Source organism: Neoarius graeffei, chromosome 23 (assembly GCF_027579695.1).
Source record: "Neoarius graeffei isolate fNeoGra1 chromosome 23, fNeoGra1.pri, whole genome shotgun sequence".
NCBI classification, from domain to species: Eukaryota; Metazoa; Chordata; class Actinopteri; order Siluriformes; family Ariidae; genus Neoarius; species Neoarius graeffei.
This window is the reverse complement of record NC_083591.1, coordinates 54,987,816-55,013,055: the sequence shown is the minus strand read 5'-3', so window position 1 is coordinate 55,013,055 and position 25,240 is coordinate 54,987,816. Positions and strand designations below refer to the sequence as shown.

The 25,240-nt window shown below is 38.0% G+C and overlaps 1 protein-coding gene across 17 annotated transcripts in view; it reads left to right on the top strand.

Annotated features, from left to right (window-relative positions):
* The window catches only part of dlg1b (discs large MAGUK scaffold protein 1b), a 181,344-nt gene extending 158,032 nt beyond the window's left edge, over positions 1-23,312 (top strand). For 9 of the 17 annotated variants that reach the window (XM_060906437.1, XM_060906435.1, XM_060906446.1 and 6 more), the window contains 9 exons: positions 645-711; positions 4,343-4,442; positions 8,942-8,983; positions 11,426-11,476; positions 11,586-11,687; positions 11,957-12,129; positions 13,834-13,943; positions 16,256-16,347; positions 21,789-23,312. In XM_060906437.1, the coding sequence (XP_060762420.1) occupies positions 645-711; positions 4,343-4,442; positions 8,942-8,983; positions 11,426-11,476; positions 11,586-11,687; positions 11,957-12,129; positions 13,834-13,943; positions 16,256-16,347; positions 21,789-21,895 (844 nt within the window). In that variant the 3' untranslated portion in view covers positions 21,896-23,312. Of the gene's footprint in view, positions 1-644; positions 712-4,342; positions 4,443-4,682; positions 4,717-8,941; positions 8,984-11,425; positions 11,477-11,585; positions 11,688-11,956; positions 12,130-13,833; positions 13,944-16,255; positions 16,348-21,788 lie in introns of all 17 variants that reach the window. The other 8 variants (XM_060906438.1, XM_060906449.1, XM_060906445.1 and 5 more) reach the window with 3 other exon arrangements.
* The last annotated feature ends 1,928 nt before the right edge of the window (positions 23,313-25,240 follow it).

Below are 25,240 nucleotides of genomic sequence, written 5' to 3'. Positions count from 1 at the left end.
TCCATATTTAGAAAAATATTGGTATTTAACAACAAAAAAAACCCAACTAATATTCTTGTATGCAAGTGGGATTTTTATTCTTGAATTTTTCACCTACAGAACCCAACCTGTATTAAACTGTACATTCAAAATATTGTGTCGTATTAAGAGCGATATTTCAGTTTTGTTGCCATTTGAATAGGACTTTAGATTAGGAAGTTGACAGCTTGCTGAAATAAATGCGCTTTTATAACCGTTTATAATTATAAAGTTATTTTGCAGGTCTGGAAAGTGTAAAATAAATTGTATATAATTTTTATCAGTACTCATTAGGCAAACATGGAAGAAAATGAACGTTTGCATTCTTTTTTGGGTATAGTATGAAGTGTCTGTTAATACATATTCTAAATGCATTTAAATTTAAAGTTTTAAAAATGCACTCTTTTGGGGGGGTCTGGATATTTTTTTAAACAAGGAAAGGACAAAATCTGAGCTGTGATTTTAATAAATGAATAAATAGTACCGTTCACATTTGATGGTGACCATCGTTTAAAAAAAAAAATCATGTATATGATTGTGAACTACAGGATAATCAATACACAAGCGCCGTATATTGCTTAGTGCACTATAGTTTTAGTGACCTGCGACCTTTGTGTCCCTCACAGAGTGGAGAAAAAAGAGAGAGCAAGGTTAAAAACAGTCAAGTTCAACTCTAAATCACGCGAGAAAGGGGTAAGTGCATCACAGCACACAAACACATTCACACAGGGATGGATAACAAGCTTACATTAAATTACATTGCACTTTACATTACAGAATATAGAAGCACGATACAAATAAAATTGAATTGAACTGATGCCTCCTTAGATTCTCAGGTAAATTACTGAGTGGAAGAATTTCAGGGTAGTGTTTTATAATTACATTTAGGCTAGAGTGTATCTTTAGAATTTAATTTAGGCTAGAGGATAGTTTGGTATTTAAATTTCAGCCTAGAGTATAGGTTTATAATTAAATTTAAGCTGGACTGTAGCTTAATTGAATTTCAGCCTAGAGTATAGTGTCATAATTAAATTTAAGCTACGTATAATTAAATTTAACCTAGTGTAGCTTCATATTTAAATTTCAAGCTAGAGTGTAACTTCATGATTAAATTTAAGCTAGAGTGTAGCTTCATTATTAAAATTTCAGCCTAGTGTAGCTTCATATTTAAATTTCAAGCTAGAATATAGCTTCATAATTAAATTTAAGCTAAGTATAACATCATATTTAAATTTAACCTAGAGTGTAGCTTAATAATTAAATTTAAGCTAAGTATAACTTTCATAATTAAATTTCAGCCTAGAGTATAGCATAATGACTAAATTTAACCTAGAGTGTAGTTTCATATTTAAATTTCAAGCTAGAGTGTAACTTCATGATTAAACTTAAGCTAGAATATGGTTTCATAATAGAATTTCATTCAGGCTAGAACAACATTAAAGGCTAGAAAGCATTAGTTTGGGACTAATTTGAAGAAGTATATTGCTCTTATGATGTCTACCACTAACTGATTTTAATTTAACAGTGTAATAAAAATGGCTTCTTGTTAATCCTATAGCAGAAAACCTTTAACAGCTGACACCAGGAATGTTTTATCTTTTAACATTTTCAGAATTAACTCACGCAAGTCATTACTGCCTTTATAATGTACTGTTGTGCACTTGTGTGAGAGAGAAATAGTTAACAGCATGTTCAACAGCGCCTCCTGCTGGCCCACTCGATAATTGAAGTTCTTTTATAACACCAATAACAGCAGTGTTTGCATCCGAACTGTATTCACCCTAAAGCTAACTCCCACACCAGGCATGCATGAGCGGAAAACAGGACCGATACGCTTGCCATTGATGTCAGACTCCTCGTATTACCACACACCACTCGTCTTTCTCATCCCTCCCTCTCTCACTCACCTTCCCTCACTCTCCCCCTCCCCCTCCACATCCCTGTGCTGTCTGACTGCTACAACAGAACCTTCTGGATGTTTTTCTGATTTTGTTTAAATGTGCATCTTTGCTATATTGATGATTTTTTAAAAATTGTTTGTCGGGGGGTTGATGGATTTATTTCCACTGGAACACAACTATATCTGCTTCCCTACAGTCACCTAAAACTTTTATAAAATCTAGTTCAACACACCGTCTGGGCAGCCTGTAAAATTGTCACGGTCGTGCTTTTGCTGCTGAAAAATCTCGAATGTTAATTTGTAAAAAAAAAATCATAAATTGTGGGCGGGGTTTGTACATTTCAGTTTGCGTTTGCATCTGCTGCCTAATGTTTGTTTGTTTCTTGTTTATTTTGGTCATGGGAAGAAGCACCGTCTTATTCAGTTTTGACAAAAATTGGTCTTACTTTAACCTTTTTTTTTTTAATTAAATGGTCTTCAGAATAAGCTTCATAGTGTCTGCTGTAGTAAAAATAATAGAAAGGGACAATTTGGAGCTTTACCCACTTTACATTTTGCTGAATTCCTATCTCCTTTTCGTCTTTTTTGTCGTCAGGTTCTTGCTTTCATTCTTTCACTTGTGCTTGGTAGGCAGAAAAGCATTGCTGCTGGGGGTTTCTTTTGTGTTTCTCGTGGTGCTGCTGGCGATAAGGAAAGCAGGTCAATGCTAATCAGTACCAGACTTGCATACGTTTCTGACAGACCCACAAAGCCCCTGTGCCCCCTTCCATATGGCGCACATGCAACTGTGTGTGTGTGTGAGTGAGTGTGTGAGAGATATTACTGGGGCAATAGTATTTAGGGGTGTTATCTGTGTAGTATTTGAAACAGGTGCATAATTACTGCCACCTTACAGACAAGAGCAAATAGAGATATTAATGTCTCCATTTAATTAATTTGACCTGTGAATCAAAATCCAACTATCCCCAGGATGTTTATTTTAACTAAAGCTAATTTTTTCATTTTTTTGAGCCAGTATTGTCTGTCATTTTTGCGTATTTTGATATTTATTATTACATTAAAAGACAAGCATTTACCATAACAGCTTTTACTGCTGTTATGAATTCTCAGCAAACACGAGAAAAGTCTGGTTCTTTTGCTTTAGCAAAACATGCAGCAAGCAGACTGTTATTGGATCACAAAATATCGGAGCCAATCAAGTCCCAGTATACAGATCTCATCTCATTATCTGTAGCCGCTTTATCCTGTTCTACAGGGTCGCAGGCAAGCTGGAGCCTATCCCAGCTGACTACGGGCGAAAGGCGGGGTACACCCTGGACAAGTCGCCAGGTCATCACAGGGCGACACATAGACACAGACAACCATTCACACTCACATTCACACCTACGCTCAATTTAGAGTCACCAGTTAACCTAACCTGCATGTCTTTGGACTGTGGGGGAAACCGGAGCACCCGGAGGAAACCCACGCGGACACGGGGAGAACATGCAAACTCCGCACAGAAAGGCCCTCGCTGGCCACGGGGCTCGAACCCGGACCTTCTTGCTGCGAGGTGACAGCGCTAACCACTACACCACCGTGCCGCCCCAGTATACAGATGTGTTCTGATAATAGTGAAAGTGAAGAGGAGGGTGTGGTTGCGACTTGCATTTCCAGTTTGCATATTTGAGGAGGGTAAAAGCATTTCTTCTGTTGTCTTTTTATGCTGATATTTTTATTAGCACCACTATATTTTATTTAGCAGTTTATTCGTTATTCAGTATGACCATCAATATGAAGTTTTGGGTGAGTAATAAGGCAATAAATGAAAAATCTTAACACATTTATCTTCTGTAGCATCAGTTTCCTTTATTTTAACCAATAGAATTTGATTGGTTCATTAAAATTAACATTTAATATTATGTTGATTTTTAGAATTATTATTATTATTTTTTTGTAAGGCTAAATGGGGGGGGGGGGGGTAAATAAGACAAAACTATGTCAATGCAGATTGTTTGAACCCTCCTTTTCTGCTTCTCCAATGCTGGCAGGGTTTTTTTTTTTTTTCTTTTGTTTTTTCTTTTTAAACATTTGGTGCTATTACCTTATTTTCTCACTGCTTTCTCCATTTCTCCTACTTTGCATTCTCTCATTCTGGTTGTGTTGATCTTGGCGGTATAGGTGTGTGGGTCATGGTGATCGGTGTTCATTTTGCTTTTTTTTTATTATTATTATTTTTCAAGTTATTATTATTTCAGTCTGTGCTGACTTTGTGCATCATTCCGTAAGAAGAAATGTAAGATTCTTGTGATGCATCAGGTCAGCACTGAACTGTCATGTTGTAATTTCTTCCATATCAGCCACCTTTCTCTCCCCTCTCCTTTTTTCTTTTTGTCCTCCATTCCTCCCTCCCTCCCTCCCTCCCTCCCTCCTTCTTGTCCTCAGCAGTCCCTCAATGACAAGCGTAGAAAGAACCTCTTTTCCCGAAAGTTCCCTTTCTACAAGAACAAGGAGGCAAGCGAGCAGGAAACAAGCGATGTGGACCGTAAGTACGACAGAAAAGTGTTCGGAGAGGGAGGTTAGGGTGCGACATGGCACATGGCCAGCAGGGGGCGCTATTCCACCAGATACAGCAGCCACATGGACCAGAGCTTACCGTGGTCTTTGGTGGTTGCTGTATGTAGTGGTGAATAAGAAGCTGGTGTGTGAGAGTAACCCATTGTGCTCTTGTGGTTGTTTTTGTTTTGTCTTGGTCTTTCTCTCTCTTTCGCTAACTGACCAACAGGACAATCCAGATGACACACTATCGAAAGGCCAGAGTAAGTGCAAGATGTTCCAGATGCACACGTTCTTCCTCCTCCTCCTTAATTTTTTGTTTTTATTTTTGTCTGTCGCTCTCATAACTAATTATCGAAAACTCATTCCACTTTTAGTTTCATGTTTTGTGTTCGAGGGATTGTATAAGGATACGATAATATGAGTTTTGTTCTTGGAGTCAAACACTCGCGCAAAGACAAACAGTCTGTCAGTCTGTGTTTACACATTATAGGATATACACAATTACTGCAAACATGCACGTCATTTACATTCACTTAAAGTTGTCTGATCGTGGGAAAGCAAATAATGGGCCTACATGAGTTATCCAGTAATCAGATTTCAACATAACGTAGTGAGAATTTAGTACATTTTCCTCTAACGTCATACCCCCAAGTGTTCTATTCTTTACTTATCCACACCTGGAAGAAGAAAGGTTTAACAGTTATGGTTAGACAAAACTGAACAGCAGCTAAAGCTTAAACCATATCTCAGATTATTTTATGTATGAATAACTGTTGCATTTAGACTGGGGAATCCAAACAAATGCCATAACAATAGATGGACGCTGGACTGTGATTGATTGATTGATTGATTGATTGATTGATTGATTGATTGATTGTTCATGAACTTTTATATGTGTCTGTCTCAGAAACTGGGTACTGTGGGGGTACCCAACTAAGTATACCCAGTCAATAAACTATACGGTTTTGAATGGTGATGTTGGTTTTAATTTGAAATAAAATGATGAAAGAAATAATACAGATAAAACTAAATCTTTGAGGTGAATATTCAGAATTTGGCAAAAATTCTGCAAATTTGTGGAAAAATGGCGGCTTGATCTGGGACATGGTAAATGATTGACTACATCGCATTCCCTTAAAAAGGTTGTAGTCCACTGAAAAGTCTACAGTTATCACTAATTGTATTTTAAGTTGTAACTTTATACACCTAAGGATTGGTGCGCTCACAGAATAATTATAACCGTAATAAAACATCATGCAAAATATTTGATCACCGTTGTAACTCCATTTTCCGCAAACCCAAAACCAATACGATCGTGTGTTTTGATCTAAATGGAAAGCCTCAGGGTCGAGGTCACGACCTCACCAAAAGCAGCAACTTAAAATCACTACGCCATATAAAAATTTAGTTATAAATCTGCGATTTTTTTTTTTTTTTAACGAAAGCTGAAAGTTAGGTATAGAATATGTTTCTTACAGAATATGTTATGATGGTAGCTGGTCTTGTATGAATTTCTGAGCTATAAAATGAGTCGTGGTCTATTTTTTACCGTAGCGTGTTATTTGTGTGCGGGGAAGGACACACATTAACAATTTGCATGTGTAGAATGGAATTTTCCACTCCAACAGTTAGAAGTTGATCGTGCTTCCATTTGCGGTCTTTCTGTTACGCGGGTGATCTGTTCGGACGTAATCACTGAAAAGGTGAGTTTTGACAGTTTATTTTGTTTTAGTCTTGCAGTATAAGGCAATAGAATGTTTCTTTTTCATCTTACTTTGATATTTCATAGTGTTTTTGTGTATTTTTGGCCAATATTTTGCAACCATGGTCAATTTAGATCAAACTTTTGATAGAATCTATACGGCCAATCATTTTGCCCCGCCCCCGCCTCGTGCTCCGTCCGGTGCGGTAGTGATGTCCCGTTGCTCGCGCGCTGCAGCAGAGACCCGCACAACCTTCAGCCGGTACAGCCGCTGTTCTTTTACCACCGCCGTTATTCTCATCTTTCCGGTGTGTTCTTGATTTTTCCATTGTGTCCTATTTCGCCATATCAAATACCCAAAATGTATCATATTATTCATATTTAAGTGAATAATCAATTCAGTCATCAGTCATCATTCAGTCACGTACACTTGGCATTTTTAACCCAAGCAATCAAAAAGAGGAAATTTATTCAATATTTTCACTCATCTGTGAAGGAGGGGCTTTAATTCTTCATGCTGTAGTTATTTTATATGGAAATCAATTTTACAAAAGCATTTGAATTATAATAAAAAAAAATTTCCACAGTGGAGGCCAGATAAAGCAAGATACTATCTTTATTCTTATTAAACATGACAAAAGAAACATTGAGTGTTAGGTAAATGCAAAAAAAAAAAAAAAAAAGTAAAATTTGAAAAAGGGCGGCACGGTGGTGTAGTGGTTAGCGCTGTCGCCTCACAGCAAGAAGGTCCTGGGTTCGAGCCCCGTGGCCGGCGAGGGCCTTTCTGTGCGGAGTTTGCATGTTCTCCCCGTGTCCGCGTGGGTTTCCTCCGGGTGCTCCGGTTTCCCCCACAGTCCAAAGACATGCAGGTTAGGTTAACTGGTGACTCTAAATTGAGCGTAGGTGTGAATGTGAGTGTGAATGGTTGTCTGTGTCTATGTGTCAGCCCTGTGATGACCTGGCGACTTGTCCAGGGTGTACCCCGCCTTTCGCCCCGTAGTCAGCTGGGATAGGCTCCAGCTTGCCTGCAACCCTGTAGAAGGATAAAGCGGCTAGAGATAATGAGATGAGATGAAATTTGAAAAAAAAAATTTTGACCATAATGTCCCAAATAAGAGACCAGTTTCTGAGACGGACCCGTATTCAAATTAAAAATACTTGGGTGGTTCTTCAGTAACTGAATTACATTCACAGCAAAATGTGGTAACGTTTTTAGTTGCAGTACTCAAAATAATGGTATTAAATAAAAATTTCACACTATATGGGGTATCTTTTGATCATTAAAAAAAAACATAGGAAAATTGGCTATGTTTAACTTGATGCAAAATCTTTTATGAAGAAAGAAAAGTCAGTGACGGAATTACGTCAGAAAAAACTGAACTTTTATTTAAAATTCAAACCAAGATTGATTTTTCTGAAGTGACTTTGCTATAATTGGGGTGATGATTTTTAAATATGGTTTTCTGTATATTTTGCCTTGGAGCTGACAAATTAAGTCAATCTTAATAATTTCATAATTTTGGCACCTCTGCTGAAGAATTGCCCACTCACAGCAGAGAAGATGCATTTGGTTAGCGAGCCAACATCAGACTGCACGGAGTGGAGTATAAGGCTTTTTTTAATTTATCATGGATATTTTATCCTTAAACATTTTAGTATTTGAATTTTAAAACCATGTATGTACAAGGTTGGTACACAGAAAAATTAAGTATAAAAGGTACAGTGTGTGATTTTAATATTCAGCTGTGCACATAATCAGGTACTTCCTGTCAAAAGATTTGGTATAATTAACAATTATTCCACGAAATCGAGTCGTACATGAACTGATAGTTGTCTATAATCCATGCTCGACAAGATTGAGTGGAATAACTGTTTTATTTTGTCCACATTCAGTGGGTTTTGAGAAATGGAGCATTTTTATTTTTTCCAAATTCGATAAATAAAATCTTGATACAAAAATCCGACAATAATTTCTGCTTGGGTGGACTTCTTAAAAACCTGTCAACGGCTGCACAAATGGATTTGTGTTGTTTTCTTTGTAGAAAGTGCCGTCTTGCTGTCGTGCTGAGGTATAGAATAGTTTTAGACATTTATTTTATGCTTCCTTGGGCATTTCAGTTCTGTAATTTTCAAACTTCTTTGAGCTTTTGAACCGGTTTAAAAAAAATTCAACAAATTTTAATGCTTAAAGATGATGAATGTAAACAAACTGTCAAAATGACAGGAGCAATTTGTGAAAAATGCGGTGGTAATAATTATTGTTATTGAAAAATAAAACAAGATACCTTCTTATCAAATACTTTCATTCCATATTTTGTTGTGGTTTTTTTGGGGTTTTGTTTTTGAGTAGGTTTTATTTTGTCCTCGGTTGGCTCCGCCATTTTGTTTTTCTCTACTCATCATATACTGTATAAGCTGATAGCGTAGTAGTAGAGTAGGCAATCAGAGCGCACGATTGCTCATATCCAGTGAAATGTGGATAGAATAATCGTATTTGTAGATCGTAGTCTATAGAAAAGTTGACAAATTTCATGGTACACATCATCATGGTACAGTTTAGTGTTTTCTTGCTCTAATACAGCTTCAGAACGGCTTCTGTTTGAGTCAGGTGTGTTAATGCTATGAGGGAAAATCTATAAAATGTGACTGTTTCTGCCTGGACTTTCATCCTGCTGGTGTAGAAGTGTGTGGTGTTTGTATTGGGTTTCTTTAAGGTTTTCTCAGTGTGTGTTTGTCTGTGTTTTTGGGTTTTCACCATCTGTTTCCCCGTATTGTGATTTCAGAGCATGTGACCTCTAATGCCAGTGATAGTGAAAGTAGTTACCGTAAGTTTTCCTTGGATTCCCCCCCTCCATGTCACCCGCCGTTTTCGTCTGCATGTCTGACTTTTTACTTTTAATATCTGATGTTTTCTTACTAACACGTGTGCGCGCGCGCACACAGAGTGTATACATATACACATTCACACACAGGAACACTTGACAAGCTTTAATTCCATTAATTCCAACAATATTCTCTTTAATATGTTTAATATCGTATCCTGCATTGCGTTGGTACCTAGACGTCAAAAATCCACTGAGCTTCAGTCCTCCGATTCTGAGTAAGCCGTGATGGTCAGAAAGGTGGGTCTAATTTCTTCTCCGCGGGAAGGGCACTGCAGTGAGGGAGAGGAGGCTGAATGTTCCAGAAGGCAGCGAGCGCACAAGCTCAGAGATACAAAACTGGAATCAATCAGCGAGGGCAAAGCCAGCCCCAGGCCGGTCTCCATAGCAACAGAGCTTCCCTTACTCCTTTTTTTTTTCTTTTTTTTTCCCCCTTTCATCTATATCTCTCTGAACAGACACAGTGAAGTGGAGTTGGATCCGAATTGCGTCCTGTACGCAAACGACAAGTGACATCACTCGGCTCTGTCGTACAAAACGTTTTATCAGTGTACTCGTGTCGCTTTATCCGTGTACTCGTGTCACTTTAGTTATAAATTTGACAGAGATGACTCATGAGGCTGAATTGATTGTCAGATTCTTTGTTTATTTGTGCAGGGTTTATTCAGAGATGTGTCATCAAGTTAAAAAGTCAGAAATGAACAAATAAAGGCAAATGTTCCTTCACTTTGACAGGAATAAAATCCAGCAGCTTTGTAGACGGTCAGCCTTTATAATAATCTTGGAGTAGTGCTGATAAACGCTGTATTTCATTGCACTTATGTAGCTCTACGGCACTAAAACTAAACGATCTTGTGGCTTCATTTGTCATGAGCAGAAGAGGAGACATGAGTCAGGTGTTTGTTCAGGACATTTTACTGTGTTTTCATTTTCTCAACAAAATAATTGTACACCAACATGAGATCGTAAGTTTATGAATCTCAGAACTAATCGGACATAAATGGCACCAGGAAATCTTAATGCTATAAATCACTAATCTGTAAGAAGATTTGTAATCTGCTCTGATTTCTGTCCATACCATGTTCATGTTGCGTTTACAAATCACAATTTATATTCTTACAGCTGTCTGTTTACATATAGACCGTTACAATTATTTCACTAAATTAATGTGTCCTGCATGATCCACTAATGTGGTACAGCAATTCACATGGTGATTTTAATGTGTAAAGAAAAAAAATGCAAGAAAATACTGCTGTTTTTTTAAATAGGCATGTAATGTTTCACCTAATTCACGATTAAATTTGATTCTCAATATTGGGTTCACAATTTGATTTTCAAACATTAGTTTCGGGGAAAAATTAAATGATAATTTTATTACCAAAAAAAAAGCAACATTTAGTTTCCTATTCATCGTCAACTTAAATATTCCTTTTGTTCAATTAAAAATAATTTACCTACATTTGTAAAGGTTGGAGTAAAATATAATCCCCTGTTAACCAAAATATTCATTTTATTAAAAATGAAAAAAGTTAATAATTACTAGGTCTTGATAAACCTTTATGAATGTTTGTACTTTCTCCATTTGCTTCTCTTTTCTTTCCATCAGCAGTCTGTAAAGAGAGAGCTCTGATTTCCTGTTAAATCAATTTATAGTCATTCAAAGAAAAGCTCTTTCCACTTTAGATCGGTTTTGTGTTTTTTGTAGCGTTAGAGCGGTGTTCCTTCCACCTAGGGTGAGGTCGTGTGCGTTTCTGCTATTGTCCATCTGCTGTCTAAACAACGCAATTATAGCTAGGAAATTTTTTTTTTTAAATTTCATTGATTCGAATGGTCATAAATTTGTATCGCGATTTATCATCGCACAATACATCGTTACATGCTTAGTATTTAAACAAAAAAATACACACTGATGAATTTAATAATTATGAGTTCAAAGAGATTTCTTTGTGATTTGCTTAATAGTGCATGAGACATTTGTCAGTAATTTTGAGACTGTTGATAAAATACACATTTTTATGAATAACCTGGCTTTATTCTGCATGTTGCTGAACGTTGATTGTAAGATCGGTTTTATCTTGCATGGTGAAGGATGCCAGGACATCCGTGAATGAATGATTTATCATCGTGTCATGCATAACGCACGGACTGAGTCAGAGAGATGTGGTGACGTCTGCAGAAACGCCATGCTTGAGATTTAGACGTGACCTCCGGTGACCAGAGGAGCATGTTCAATCTTTTCTGAAATGGACTTGCATTTCCCTTATCCTTACCGCTGTGCCTAATAATCATAAACACTATCCTAAACACTGCAACACACGACATAAGACCATGAGCGAAGCCACACTGTGCTTTCTTTCTAACCACTATGCTGTGTTTAACTCTCAGGTGGCCAAGAGGAATACGTACTATCGTACGAGCCTGTGTGTCAGCAAGAAGGTGAGAATATTAGCTCAGTGTCTGTAACGTAAACTTATTCACGTGATGAACGTAATCCGAGGCTGGTCTAGTGATCTATAGACTTGAGCGTTTATTTCTCTCTCTACAGTGAACTACACTCGTCCCGTGATCATCCTGGGGCCTATGAAGGACAGAGTTAACGATGATCTGATCTCAGAGTTCCCTGACAAATTTGGCTCCTGTGTTCCTCGTGAGTATCTCCAGGATTTTTATGGAATTTACAACTCAAAACTGATCTAAAAGCTGGAAATTTTGTTTCTTAGGACATTTTTAAAGACTTATCGTGATGTTAATGCATTGATGAATTCATTGTGCAAATTTAAAATTAAAGTAGCAGTAGCTGAAACCTTTTTGTATTAAACCAGATTAAGGCTAAAGTAACACGGGTGCCAGTATTTTGTGTCACGATCGATCTGGATGTGCTGCAGTTCAAACCATGTTGCTCTCGTCTCATCTCAGATACGACGCGGCCGAAGCGGGACTACGAAGTGGATGGGCGTGATTACCATTTCGTGGTGTCTCGAGAGCAGATGGAGAGAGACATCCAGGAGCATAAGTTCATCGAGGCGGGCCAGTACAACAACCACCTCTACGGCACCAGCGTGCAGTCTGTCCGCGAAGTGGCTGAAAAAGTACGACTCGTACAGCTGTGTAATAAAAATAAAACGTGTAGGAATATACTCAACAGGGTCATGTGACAAAACGTGAAAAAAAATATATTAAAGAATGACAAACGATTTATTCAGTTAAATTTAAAATGTTGTAGAAAGTCTAGGAAATGCAATAAATAGTCGTTCTTTTCCTCCTCTGTCTAGAAAGTTCACAATGCAGCTTGTCGTGTTGTCAAGAAACCACAAAGCACAACTCCTCTGCGTTATTACTGTTACAAAGTGCTGACACTGGAGACTCCTTCCATAAATGATTTAAAATAAACTAGCTATCGAAGTTAACGCAATGATGACTCATTAACACGCATTCTTTTTAACACCACAAATTTTTTTGATGCACGATTAATGCATGCACGTTCTATGCCCCTCCCCTGTAGTTTGGGAAATCGGGAAGTGATGTAGCGCGAGTGAGCGTGCGATGTAGCGAGTAGCTAGTCGACGCAAGTCGTGATAAAGTGCACTTATGGACAGAATCAACTTCTATCGTTGCATTCTGACTGTTTATGTAAAATGTGTGTTTTTATATGCTTTTGATGGTTCAGAGGGAAGAAAAGAATACGTGTTATTTGGGTTTTGCATTTTTATTTTCTTTATTTAAAGACAGCCACTACTGTTGTCCAGAGTCCACATCAGATAGATAGATAGATAGATAGATAGATAGATAGATAGATAGATAGATAGATAGATAGATAGATAGATAGATAGATAGATAGATACTTTAATGATCCTTTGCAGGAAATTACAAGTTACAGCAGCATCAGCCATACTCAGGATTCATTTATCAACCATACTTAGACAAGAATAAATAAATAATAAAAATAAAAAACAGATCTATCTACATAAAGTTCACAAACTTATAGAAATACTAACATTTAAAAATTAAGCTAAAAATAATAATTCTAACCATAAATACAATAAATAAACTAATCACACTAGAGTGAAAATCTGGGGTATCGCCGAGTGTGTTTAGTTTAGTTTATTGCACAGTTTGAGGCTGGAAGTTAAAGACAGAACTAGAGGAAAATACGATATTGTTTTGTTCACACTGAATTGTGCAAACCCCCCAAAATTATAAAATTAATACTGCTTTATTGCTTAAATGCAGTGGGGGGAATAAAATATCCACAAAAATAATTTTTGCTGGGTTCAGCCTTATCCTTCCTGACCTGGCCACATGCATTCGCATAAAGCAAGTGTATTTGTCCACTCCCACTCCACAAAAACATAAAAAATATCCCTTTAAGGTGCATTTAGAACAGAGAAAAAAATGCACGATTAATTTGCAATTAATCACGAGTTAACTATGGACAATAATGCGATTAATTGCGGTTAAATGTTTTAATCGATTGACAGCCCTAAAATAAATATCTGACAGAAAAGTTCAGTTAAAAAAAATCTGTTTGTAGAGCATCCTTAGTTTTGTGAGATAAATAAATAAGCCTTTCTCCCTCATGTACACTTTTTTAGTGATGATGCACAGAGATCGCTGGGTTAAATGTTTAACGTGGGACTGTAATCTGTAAACATGATCAAAACTTCATGGTGGAGATGAAACACTGGAAGATGGCTGTTCCAGAAAATAAGAGTAGCAAGAAAAATATTGCAAATTGACACACGTTTAATTGCAAGATGTTGAGTGTTGTGACTGAATGCATTTCCTTTCATCAGGGTAAACACTGCATACTTGATGTATCGGGCAACGCTATCAAGAGACTACAGGTTGCTCAGCTCTATCCCATTGCCATCTTCATCAAACCAAAATCAGTGGAAAATATCATGTAAGTAACTTGGGTTTTACACACACCAGACCATAAGCAGTGTGTATAGTTTTACAGGCCATAACAGTTGGCTGTGTGGGTATGTCAAATAAAAAAAAATAATAATAATAATTTGCCACAGTGGGGTGGCACGGGGGTGTAGTGGTTAGCGCTGTCGCCTCGCAGCAAGAAGGTCCGGGTTCGAGCCCCGTGGCCGGCGAGGGCCTTTCTGTGCGGAGTTTGCATGTTCTCCCCGTGTCCGCGTGGGTTTCCTCCTGGTTCTCCGGTTTCCCCCACAGTCCAAAGACATGCAGGTTAGGTTAACTGGTGACTCTAAATTGACCGTAGGTGTGAATGTGAGTGTGAATGGTTGTCTGTGTCTATGTGTCAGCCCTGTGATGACCTGGCGACTTGTCCAGGGTGTACCCCGCCTTTCGCCCGTAGTCAGCTGGGATAGGCTCCAGCTTGCCTGCGACCCTGTAGAACAGGATAAAGCGGCTAGAGATAATGAGATGAGATGAGAATTTGCCACAGTCAATTCCAGAATTATTGGCACCCTTCCTGACCATGAGGAACTCACAGTAACTCTAATTTTCTCAAACAACTACAGACAGTACTTACCTTTCTTCTGCACAAAAAGTGCTTTTCTTTAAACAGAATTATTGGCACTTAAATTTTATTTAAATGAAAATCATCATTAAGTCAAACTATAAGGTCTGTATATGTGTAAACTTGTATCTTTTTTTTTTTTTAAATAAAGCAGGACACTAATTATTGTATATAGTCAACTACTGTATATACGGTGTATAATTCTTGTAGCTGTGCAACAATACACAACATTAACAAAGTACAGTCCAAATTAACAGACAACACACAACATGGTGTAATATTATATGGACACAAGTGTTTTACTGGGAAATACACCTAAATACTCATATTTTTCATGCGAGCTCCATCTGGGACATGGAGAACCAAAACTGTGACCTAAATCTCTGTATGTCACTCGTGAGGAAATCAATGAATTGTTTTGTTTTGATAAATTTGGGGACTTTTTGCTTGTGAATATGTCAATATAATAATAAGAAAATCACACATTGGCTTGAAAATATTAAGTTTATCTTCTTATGTTGAAAAACTCACATTTTTCATACAAAATACATCACGGATCTGAGTGACATATTTAAATAATATTGGCTGTCTTTTTTTCATGGTATATCAGATATATTCCATTCAGCTACTCGTCTTCGACTCGTTCAGTATCACGCTAGCTGAATGGAATATATCTGATAGACCATGAAAAAATGCCAGCCATTATTATTATTATTATTATTATTATTATTATTATTATTATACATACACATTCCTTTCGGGTGTTCAACGAATCTTTCTCTCTTTCAAAATTCTCTCAAAATCTTCCGTATTTAATGAAGCAAACCTGGCAGCCATGTTTGTTTACAAATTGTCCCAGTCGCTTGCTAATGCAGAAATTTGTGACGTCACGTTATCTTGACAACCATGCAATATCGTAAACCATATTCAACACTTATTCTCCATTGGGTAGAGTGACATAATACGCACAAGATAAGCGATATGCTAACAATATTGCATGCTATCAAACCAAATGAATGAAACCTGCTAGAAGGGAATAGAACAAGTTTTTATTCCATCGAAAAGTGTCCTGTATGGATATTAATCCCTGATATTTCACTCCGATGATGTCACTCCCAGTGTTTTTCCACTGACTTTTTGTTTACACATTGTCAAAATGGTGAACTGGTTCAAAATTAAAATGTTTTTTTTTATGTGTCCATATAATATTACACAATGGTGTGAAGATATGAAGTTTATCTTCTTGTGTTGAAAATATTTTCACTCGTTCGCTTCACTTTACTCACTCATGAATATATTCACCACTCGAAGATAAACTTCATATCTTGGCACCACCGAGTAATCTCCTCTATATATTTACACACAAAGTACAATGCAGTAATCAAAGTATAATGCAGTAATCAAAGTATAATGCAGTTAACTCACAATGCACTTCTTTATGACAGGAACTTACACAAGTGTGTTGTCAGATTTGTGCAAAGTTAACATTTGGGAAGGTGTGTGTGTGTGTGTGTGTATATATATATATATATATATATATATATATATATATATATATATATATATATATATCGCGCGCATTCATACATACATAGAATGTGTGTGTGAATGATATAAAAGTAAACAGGAGGGTCCTGCAAGGGTGTGTGTGGTCCATAAAAATGAGCAGTTAAAAACAGGTTATAGTTTGGGTGAAGATCTGATTGTTTTCATGTGTGCGTCAGGGAGATGAACAGGAGGCTGACAGACGAGCAGGGCAGAAAAACGTACGACAGAGCCATGAAGCTGGAGCAGGAGTTTACCGAGCACTTCACAGGTCAGTCACCTCACTGCGAAAAAGACGCTAAAACTGTTTATTTCTCAACTTTTTTTTTTTGCAAGTAAAATTGAACCACTACGATAAATATCGTAGTACAAGATTGAAACAGCTGTAAATCGTGTCGTATTTGTTAGTTGCTGTATAATGTATGGATTTTACTGAGGTCTCATCCATACTCTCATGGGCAAAATAAATTCTCCTTTTCTTGTCGGTTTTGTTCACGTCACAACTGTGTGTTCTTTTCTTATCCGTTCTTCAGAGTGCCTTGTGTGAAAAACTGTGCTTTTTAGGAATGCTGAGGAATGTTTTTAAGGTGATTTTTCACAATTCCAAGATGGTGATATTTACACTGACAGTGTTTTGAGCTCATCAGGCTGATGAGCTGTTGCCATGGCGTGGCGTTCGTCATCCACAATTCAGTTAAATCGTACCTCCTCCGTCAGTTCTCCACGGATTTCCGTTCCGATTGTTTTGTTTGAAAGAACTCCTCACTCCACACAAAACTTGGTCGTTGTTTTGTCAAATTTTTTGCTAATGAGTTACTAATTAGTCCAAAGTGACAAATTTTCCAGGCCTCTCAGAATTGTATCTCCTCTCTGATTTCTCATCCGATTCCAGTTCTGATTGATGTTTTGGGTCGATCTTCCCTTGAGGAACAAAACTTGGTCGTTTGTTTGCTGATTTTCCTGTTTTAAACAACTTGTTGACAACTTTTTTGTTTCAGGGGAAATGAAGGCAAATCTATCAAAATTCTGTTTATCTTATTTTATTAAATGTAGGAATATATTTCTGACAGCTATTTTGTCGCTGCTATAGCAAGTTATGAGTGTTTGAAATGTGCTCTGTAATATATCAGTCCATATGTCAAAGTGATGGCCGTAAACGAGATTCGTTGAGACCTGTGCGAGACATCGTAGGATGGAAGTAAAACGTACAGCGGAAATCAAAGCAACCGACATCTGCCAATGTCGTCAAAAGACACGCGCACACTCCTTCGAATGCTGATGTAATCAAGCCGGAAGTTTTCCCTGTGTCCGAAATCGCTCCCTACTCACTATATAGGGCACTACGTAGTGGGGACACCATTTTATAGTGCTGTCTGAAACCTTAGTGAGGATTCTGTGGGAAATGCGCTCAGTGTAATATATGCATTTATCACAAAAACACATGCGTGTATTTATTATTTTGAAAACCCACCTGATCTGGCACGTTTTAATTGCGCGACAGTAATGACGTAAATACCAGCGTGACGTCCTGTCGTCTTTCCAACTCTTCTCTACTCCACATTGGTTCGAAGTCATATGGAATAATCTCATCACTGATGAAGCTGGCAAATCTCGAAATTAATCCAAGTTGGAATGACATGGCGGTCTGGCCGCTCTGTAAACAGTTTTCAGAATGGCGACGCTGACACTTCACGTTTGAAGTCTCGCACAAGTCTCGTGAAGATTGCGCGGATAAGCGACGCCTGCCGTGGACCAAACGAACTACATTCAGCATGGCTAAAGGCCGATAAGTGTAATTTAATATGCCAATACAAGTCACGATATAAGGTTACTAAAACCGAAAACGTGATTGAATAACATGTTAATTAAGAAACAAACCAAGTTTAAAAATGACTTCAGTTCCCCTTTAAATCGTGTCTCCTCCCTCAGTTCTCAATGGATTTCAGTTCCGATAGTTTTATTTGAAAGAAATCGACTTTCTGTACAACACTTGGTCATTGTGTTGTCAATTTTTTGACTAATAAATTAGTAATTAGGTCAACTTAACACATTTTCTTCTGACTAGAATTGTATCTCCCCTCTCATTTATTATCTGAATTCAGTTCTGATTGATGTTTTGGGTCGATCTTCCCTCAGGGAACAAAATTTAGTCCTTTGTTGAGTTTCCTGTTGTAAACAGTTTGTTGTGGAGGTTGGTCCTCTCTCACATCGTCACATTTCAGTTCTGTTTGATGCATGGATTAAAGCTTTCCGTCGCTACGACGGATTTCCGTTAACTGGGAGCGCTAAAGGTCAATAATGAGAGTGATGCAGATCCGAGGGAAAAAAGGGGGGGTGGCCCATAGGTCTGACACCGATGTGATTTAGAACTTCACCAAGTTGCTGTGATTGCCTGTTGAACCCTTTCTTGTGCTATGTTTGAGTATATTTAAAGGAATAAGTTGCACTAGATAGGCATAAATAAATAAATACAGCCTCCGCTACTGTCTAGTCCCGGGGAGGCTCGGCATAGGCCACTGATGAAACTATTTGGCTGTCCGACTACTAGGCAACTAGGTTACTTGTCTACTACTAATACTAGGCCTTTTGTAGTAGTAGTAATAATGATATTTGCCTATTGAAAAGTGATCAGGTGAAACGTTGAAGCCGCAGCAAGACCTTTGCTATTAAGCCTTTTGTAAGCTTCGGCAGACAACGTTCTGGAAAGGCTGTGTTTTTCTTCGGTTTGATTAGCCTACGATTTAATCTTTAAACATTATGGTTTCAGCAGTTCGCTTAAACATTGGAGGCTGCAGAGTCGGGCTGCAAGATTTCCCGACACTTTGTTTAAGATGCCAAACTTCATAGTAAGGAGAAAATAATTCCACAGTATTTACTGCCTCGTCAGTCTCAAAAATTAATAGTGAAGGAGCAACGCGAATCAAGTCCCAAAAAAACATCTCGTAGACCTATAATTTTACATTTTCAAAAAAGTCCGGAATTGGAAGTCGGTCAGTGGAGTGTAATGAAGTGTCTCATTCACTAAGCACAAAAGGTCAGAAAACAGTGGAGAAAACAGCTATTGCTTAAATAGGCTACTGATGGTTTACATTAGTAATTTAATGTATGTGACAAATTCATTGATTAAATAGATAAAGAAACAAATACTCCGAAGCTCAAAATTCAGGAAAGTGGCTCCGGTGTCGCAAGTGCACAAGAACAGTTATTTGAAAGTTAACCTGATGAATTTGCGCGTGCGATTTCATGAAGAACCGGGACAATTGGCATTCGGTGAAAGATTCACACCTATGACTCATTATATTCGTGCGCGCCCTCTCGCCCACTGCTGCTTCGTTTTCCCGATTTACACGAGTGTCTGAAGATGGAGTTTTCAGAAATCTCCACTGGTCCGTGTATCATCCGATCATTCAAGTATTTCATTCAATCTGGAAAACAAAAAAAACCACTCAATATTTCGTTTTCCTGTTTTTCTGTATGACAAAAAAAAATGAGGGATTGGTGTTTGTTTTCCTTTTTCCAACTCAAAACAGAACAAATAATAAACAGGGAAACCAAAATGAAATAATAACTCTAATTTACGATTATTGATTTTCTCTATTCCCCACGCTACATTAGCCTTCCCATGATCCTCAGCGACAGTCCATCATCTCTGCGTCTATGAAGCAGAAAAATTGCATGTGCATGTATATATCAAGTAATTTATTCATACATCCTATTCATTTAATATATTAAGCTGTTAATGTTAAGCTGATGATCTCTTAATTATTATTATCTCAATATAATAATAATAAATAATGATAATAACAACATGGCATTCATTTTGTCGCTTTCAACATATTGTGTCAGACCAACTTTGCTTTTTATTAGAGGACATGCTTAGCATTTTACGATGACTCATGTCAGGAGGAAAATATGAGGAGGAGTAACAAGTCACTGGCACTCCAACTTACGAGATTCTCCGCTTCTTTTGCTGGACAGCTTGAAAGTCAGACTCGGGAACAGCCATGATCTTCCTAGAGTTTTGCTTCCAGTAAAAGGAGCCTGAATGAGCGCAAAAAATTATAATGTATGAATAAGAACTAATTCTTGAGACTGACATGAATACAAATGAATTTAGTTTTATCTAAAATGAAAGTTAAGTTGCTCGTATAATTGTAAATTAGTTATTATTTCGTTTTGGTTTCCCTGTTTATTATTTGTTCTGTTTTGAGTTGGAAAAAGGAAAACAAACACCAATCCCTCATTTTTTTGTCATACAGAAAAACAGGAAAACGAAATATTGAGTGGTTTTTTTGTTTTTTCGTTTTCCAGATTGAATGGAATACTTGAATGATCGGATGATACACGGACCTCCACTCTGCCCTGAGTTTGCGAAAGTAGCTGTTTTCAGTGACTGAAACCTCCGTATAGGTGTGAATGAGAGGTGCAACCGAATAAATAAATATGCGTCTTTATTATCCGGCTACATGTAGGCTATCACTGTGCAAAGCCTCATGTTGAAACGGTAGTAATATTTGTTAAAATAATAGTAGGCTAATTTCCACATTTATCGGTAAAATGGCACAAGGGATGTGGGGGGATGGCCGTTTTATAAGGGGGATGATTTGAGATTTTTATTTCAGAAGGGGGATGCCTCCCCCTACATCCCCCCCCCCCCCCCCCCCCCAACTCGAGTACTGCGTATAAGGCCACCGGATATAGGCCCTTCGATTTCCATCACTAGAGTGCGTCAAATTACTTTCGGTTTTGCCAGCATGGACGCGCTTCTTTTAAATGAAGGCACAGATGTGTCAGACATCGACAAAATGGTAAAGAATAAGTGGAGATGGGCTTGGCTAAATGAAATGGGCGATAATGGCAAGCCATTTAGTTCATGTGCAAAAAGATGAAAATGGCAGGTGTGCGCTTTTGTGTAGTTTGCCATAAAAAAAGTCTATGGAAGCAATGGCAAAAAACTAGATGCCTTTGGCTTCACCGCGAAGAAGCAGAAAAAGTGAACTTTCACTTTACTTTTCTTGTTTCCTGGCTTTATTTCAACAGATTTTCTTATTTTTCTTTCTGTTCCACTCTTTTGAAAGCATGGTTCAAGTTCGACTGCACTTGCACTTTTCTCTTAACCACTGTTGTGCATTACTAAAGTATTGTTGAAATAAATTTGCACTTTGCGCTGAAAACTTGATGTTTCATCATTTATAGCCAGTAATGACAATGGTAAAGTCTTGCCTTAGCTTTAGTCATTGTTAAAATTATGTAAATGTACTATAAGTAGGGGCGTAGGGGATAATGGACAACGCGGCGTTTAAAATTTGACGCATCGCTGATGTGGTAGGGGCCAACGACATGGAGCTTTTTTTTTTTTCAGTCAGATTTTTTTTTTTGCTTTAATCCATGGTTTGATGTTTTGGTCATCATGGTGGTTTTGATGGCAGGCCAGATGAGCTGCTACGTCCTTGACATTCTGGTTTATTTGAATCTCTTGTTTCTATTGTCAACACTGTAGCATGCAAGAAAGTCTGCTTTATACGCAAACACACAATAGTGGAAAAGAGCATGTTTTCTAAAATCTCATCTCATTATCTCTAGCCGCTTTATCCTTCTACAGGGTCGCAGGCAAGCTGGAGCCTATCCCAGCTAAAAAATCCTAATTGCAGGTGTTAACAGTATCTACACAGGTAAAGAGATTTGATGCTCATTGTTTTGTGTGTGTTTCAGCCATTGTCCAGGGAGACACCTTGGAAGAAATCTACGATCAAGTCAAGCAGATCATCGAGGAGCAGTCTGGACCATACATATGGGTACTATCCAAGGAGAAACTATGAAGTGCTGCGAAGCAAAGTCCATTTTCCCTTTTTTTTTATTTATTGTTCTTTTTTTCCCCTCGTTTTTTTCTTAACGATTTAATCCCTGATTCAGTCTGGCCCCAATCTCAGTTCACGGTGATACTTTGGTAGGTGTCCCACAGGGCTGGATGTGTCGTCCCATTTCTGATCTCACCTGCTTCCGGTTTAACACACACACAGAGAGAGAGAGAGAGAGGGGATGTGGTCACGCCAAGCCTAACATCTGCTAGCAGGACTTTGGAAACGGTACAGTTCCTTAATGTTTAAGGGAGGATACTTTTTACAGAAGAAGAGATACGTGGACTGAGCTGGATCCTTTCTTTTCCTTTTCCCTCGTTGTGTATGATGTTGATACAGAGGTTGAATCTCAGGCATCGGAATCATAAAATAGCAGAAAAAAAATTACAAAAGCAAAACTTTGCACGTTATAGCTTTAAGAGCATGTTGTCTTTTGATTTTTAGTTCTCATTTTTCCTTTGGTCATTCATTCATGTTTATCATTGTGGGGTTTTTTTTCTTTATACTTTCTGTTAATTGTCAATATTCGGGAGCTTTTTTTTTCTCTTCCCCCTCCCCTTTCCTTCTTCAATCACAAATCATTTGTACAGGAACGAGTCACATGCAGTCATCAATGTCAAAACACTTCATTTGTTTTGGTTGTTCAGTTTTCCAGCGTCTTGCATACAGAACATCACTTTTATTTTCTTTTTTTTCATGTAGGGAAGTCTGCCATTTGTAAGGAACTGCCATTTTAAGAGATGTCTGTGTACATCTGTGGCTTAAAATGCCAACACGTAGCTGAAAGAAATTTATTGTACAATGAAATCTTAACAGATATTTAACCCTCCATGAACTGCCTATTTTGTTATAATAAAAGTCTATAGTGAACTTTACTTAAGCACTAGTACTGCGGGAGTTATTTTCTTTATATCATAAGACATACAAAGGAACGAGGAATTTTTCAAAGACTTATAATAATGGATATATATATATATATTTTTCCCTTTTTTTTCGTTGGCCTTCTTTATTTTCTTACACTGACACAGTGTACTGACCGGCAGGAAGTGAGGTGTGTCACTGTGAAGAGCGAACTCTCACACTGTCTGAGCTCTGTCCACGTCTGTGCTGTGCGGAAGAGCCAAGGTCCGGTGCGTTCTGAGTCTTTTCCAAAGCCGTCCAGGAGAGGGCGTGGCTCTGCCTGTTCTTCTCACGCCCAGGTTGTTTTCTATACCGAGACTGCTCATTCTACCACCTCACCACCTCTTTGCTTTTTAGGGACATTTTGGGACTGAAAAATAAATCCATGTAAATAACCTACTGATCTGATTCATTCCATTTATCCGAACAAACCAGATGGCGGACGGCTGATTCAACAAATAAAACAATTTCTCATACAGCAGCATGTTTGTGTGAATTATTTTTTAAAAGTGAAATCCTGATCATATTGATTAGCTATTATTCAATACAAATGGAACATCACCTTTTGAATATTTTCTGTTTTGACACTATTACAGCAACTCAAGATATTCATCGGTATTTGTTTTACTTCATAACAATTTTCCAGCAGTTTTCAGGTAAAAAAAAAAACAAATCTGATCATTTTCTATAAATGGATCTGGTACTGCAGTGTTCATGTTAGTGTAAGAAGCAGTCCATGAACCAATAAAATCCCCCTAACTATGCAGTTATTTGTTGAACTTTTTTTTTTTTGAGCCACAGAGTTCTCTTTTTGAAACTTCCACTGATTAAAACACATCAGGTCTGAGTTGACTTTGATGCTTGGGCCCCTAAATTTATTCATTCATTAAATTCCAGGCACGTAGCACATACAACATACCCGGAGTATACCAGGATGCAGTTTGGGATTTGTTCAAAGGTATTTCAGCCATTCCTGCTGGTCCAGGGAATTGAACCAGTGACGTTTTGGTCCCAAAGCTGCTTCTCTAACCCTTAGGTCATGGCTTCCCTATGACATAGTATAATAACCTTGCTACCATGGATCATTGTGATTTCCACCACTTGTAACAAGCTCCAAAAATTGAATGAATCACTTTGAGAACCTTTGGGCTACAGAATGATCAACACACTGTGCATGGCGGGGGGGGGGGACTGAGGTTTTAGTATCTATGACTGTAAAGCTGCAGAATCTAATAAATTTGGGAGTGTTAGTGTGTGGATCAGAAACTAACCAGTTCAGTTAAATGGAACTGGTTACAAAATGGGCCAAAGTAGACTTGAACATGTGGTCACTGTTCACCATTGAGGTGGAGCTTTGATGATTGAGCAAGAAGCTGTACATTTATGGCAGGACTGCCTTCTGTCCGTCACTGAGACGACTCGAATGGATGTGTTGGGTTGTGGAATGGAGTGGTCTGAGTGCTATGCATTGGTTTACAGTAGGGGTGGCCAAACTGCGGCCCGTCGCTCTCTATGTGGCCCGCCATGAATTATAAAAATTAAACTGTAATTTGGCCTGTTGTAATGTCGGTCTGAGTACATTGCACTTTTTAGTTTCAACACTGGGTGGCGCAATTTTGAGCAAGATTTGGCTCCGCTCCAGACTCTGGTTGAGTTACTCACGTTTGCTCACGTTACTGTTGTTTACTTTATTGGTTGTTGCCTTGGAGACGAGCAAAGCACTCAGATGAGCGATTACATGCGCTATCACAGTAACTGACAAAAGATGGAAGTGAAAAGACGAAAACTAGAGAGTGAGTGTACAACCCCGATTCCCAAAAAGTTGGGACAAAGTACAAATTGTAAATAAAAACGGAATGCAATGATGTGGAAGTTTCAAAATTCCATATTTTATTCAGAATAGAACATAGATGACATATCAAATGTTTAAACTGAGAAAATGTATCATTTAAAGAGAAAAATTAGGTGATTTTAAATTTCATGACAACAACACATCTCAAAAAAGTTGGGACAAGGCCATGTTTACCACTGTGAGACATCCCCTTTTCTCTTTACAACAGTCTGTAAACGTCTGGGGACTGAGGAGACAAGTTGCTCAAGCTTGTGATGCAGTGCCGTCTAAAGGCCCGAAGATCACGGGCACCCAGTATGGTTTTCAGGCCTTGACCCTTACGCACAGAGACTCTGCCAGATTCTCTGAACCTTTTGATGATATTATGCACTGTAGATGATATGTTCAAACTCTTTGCAGTTTTACACTGTCGAACTCCTTTCTGATATCTCTCCACTATTTGTCGGCGCAGAATTAGGGGGATTGGTGATCCTCTTCCCATCTTTACTTCTGAGAGCCGCTGCCACTCCAAGATGCTCTTTTTATACCCAGTCATGTTAATGACCTATTGCCAA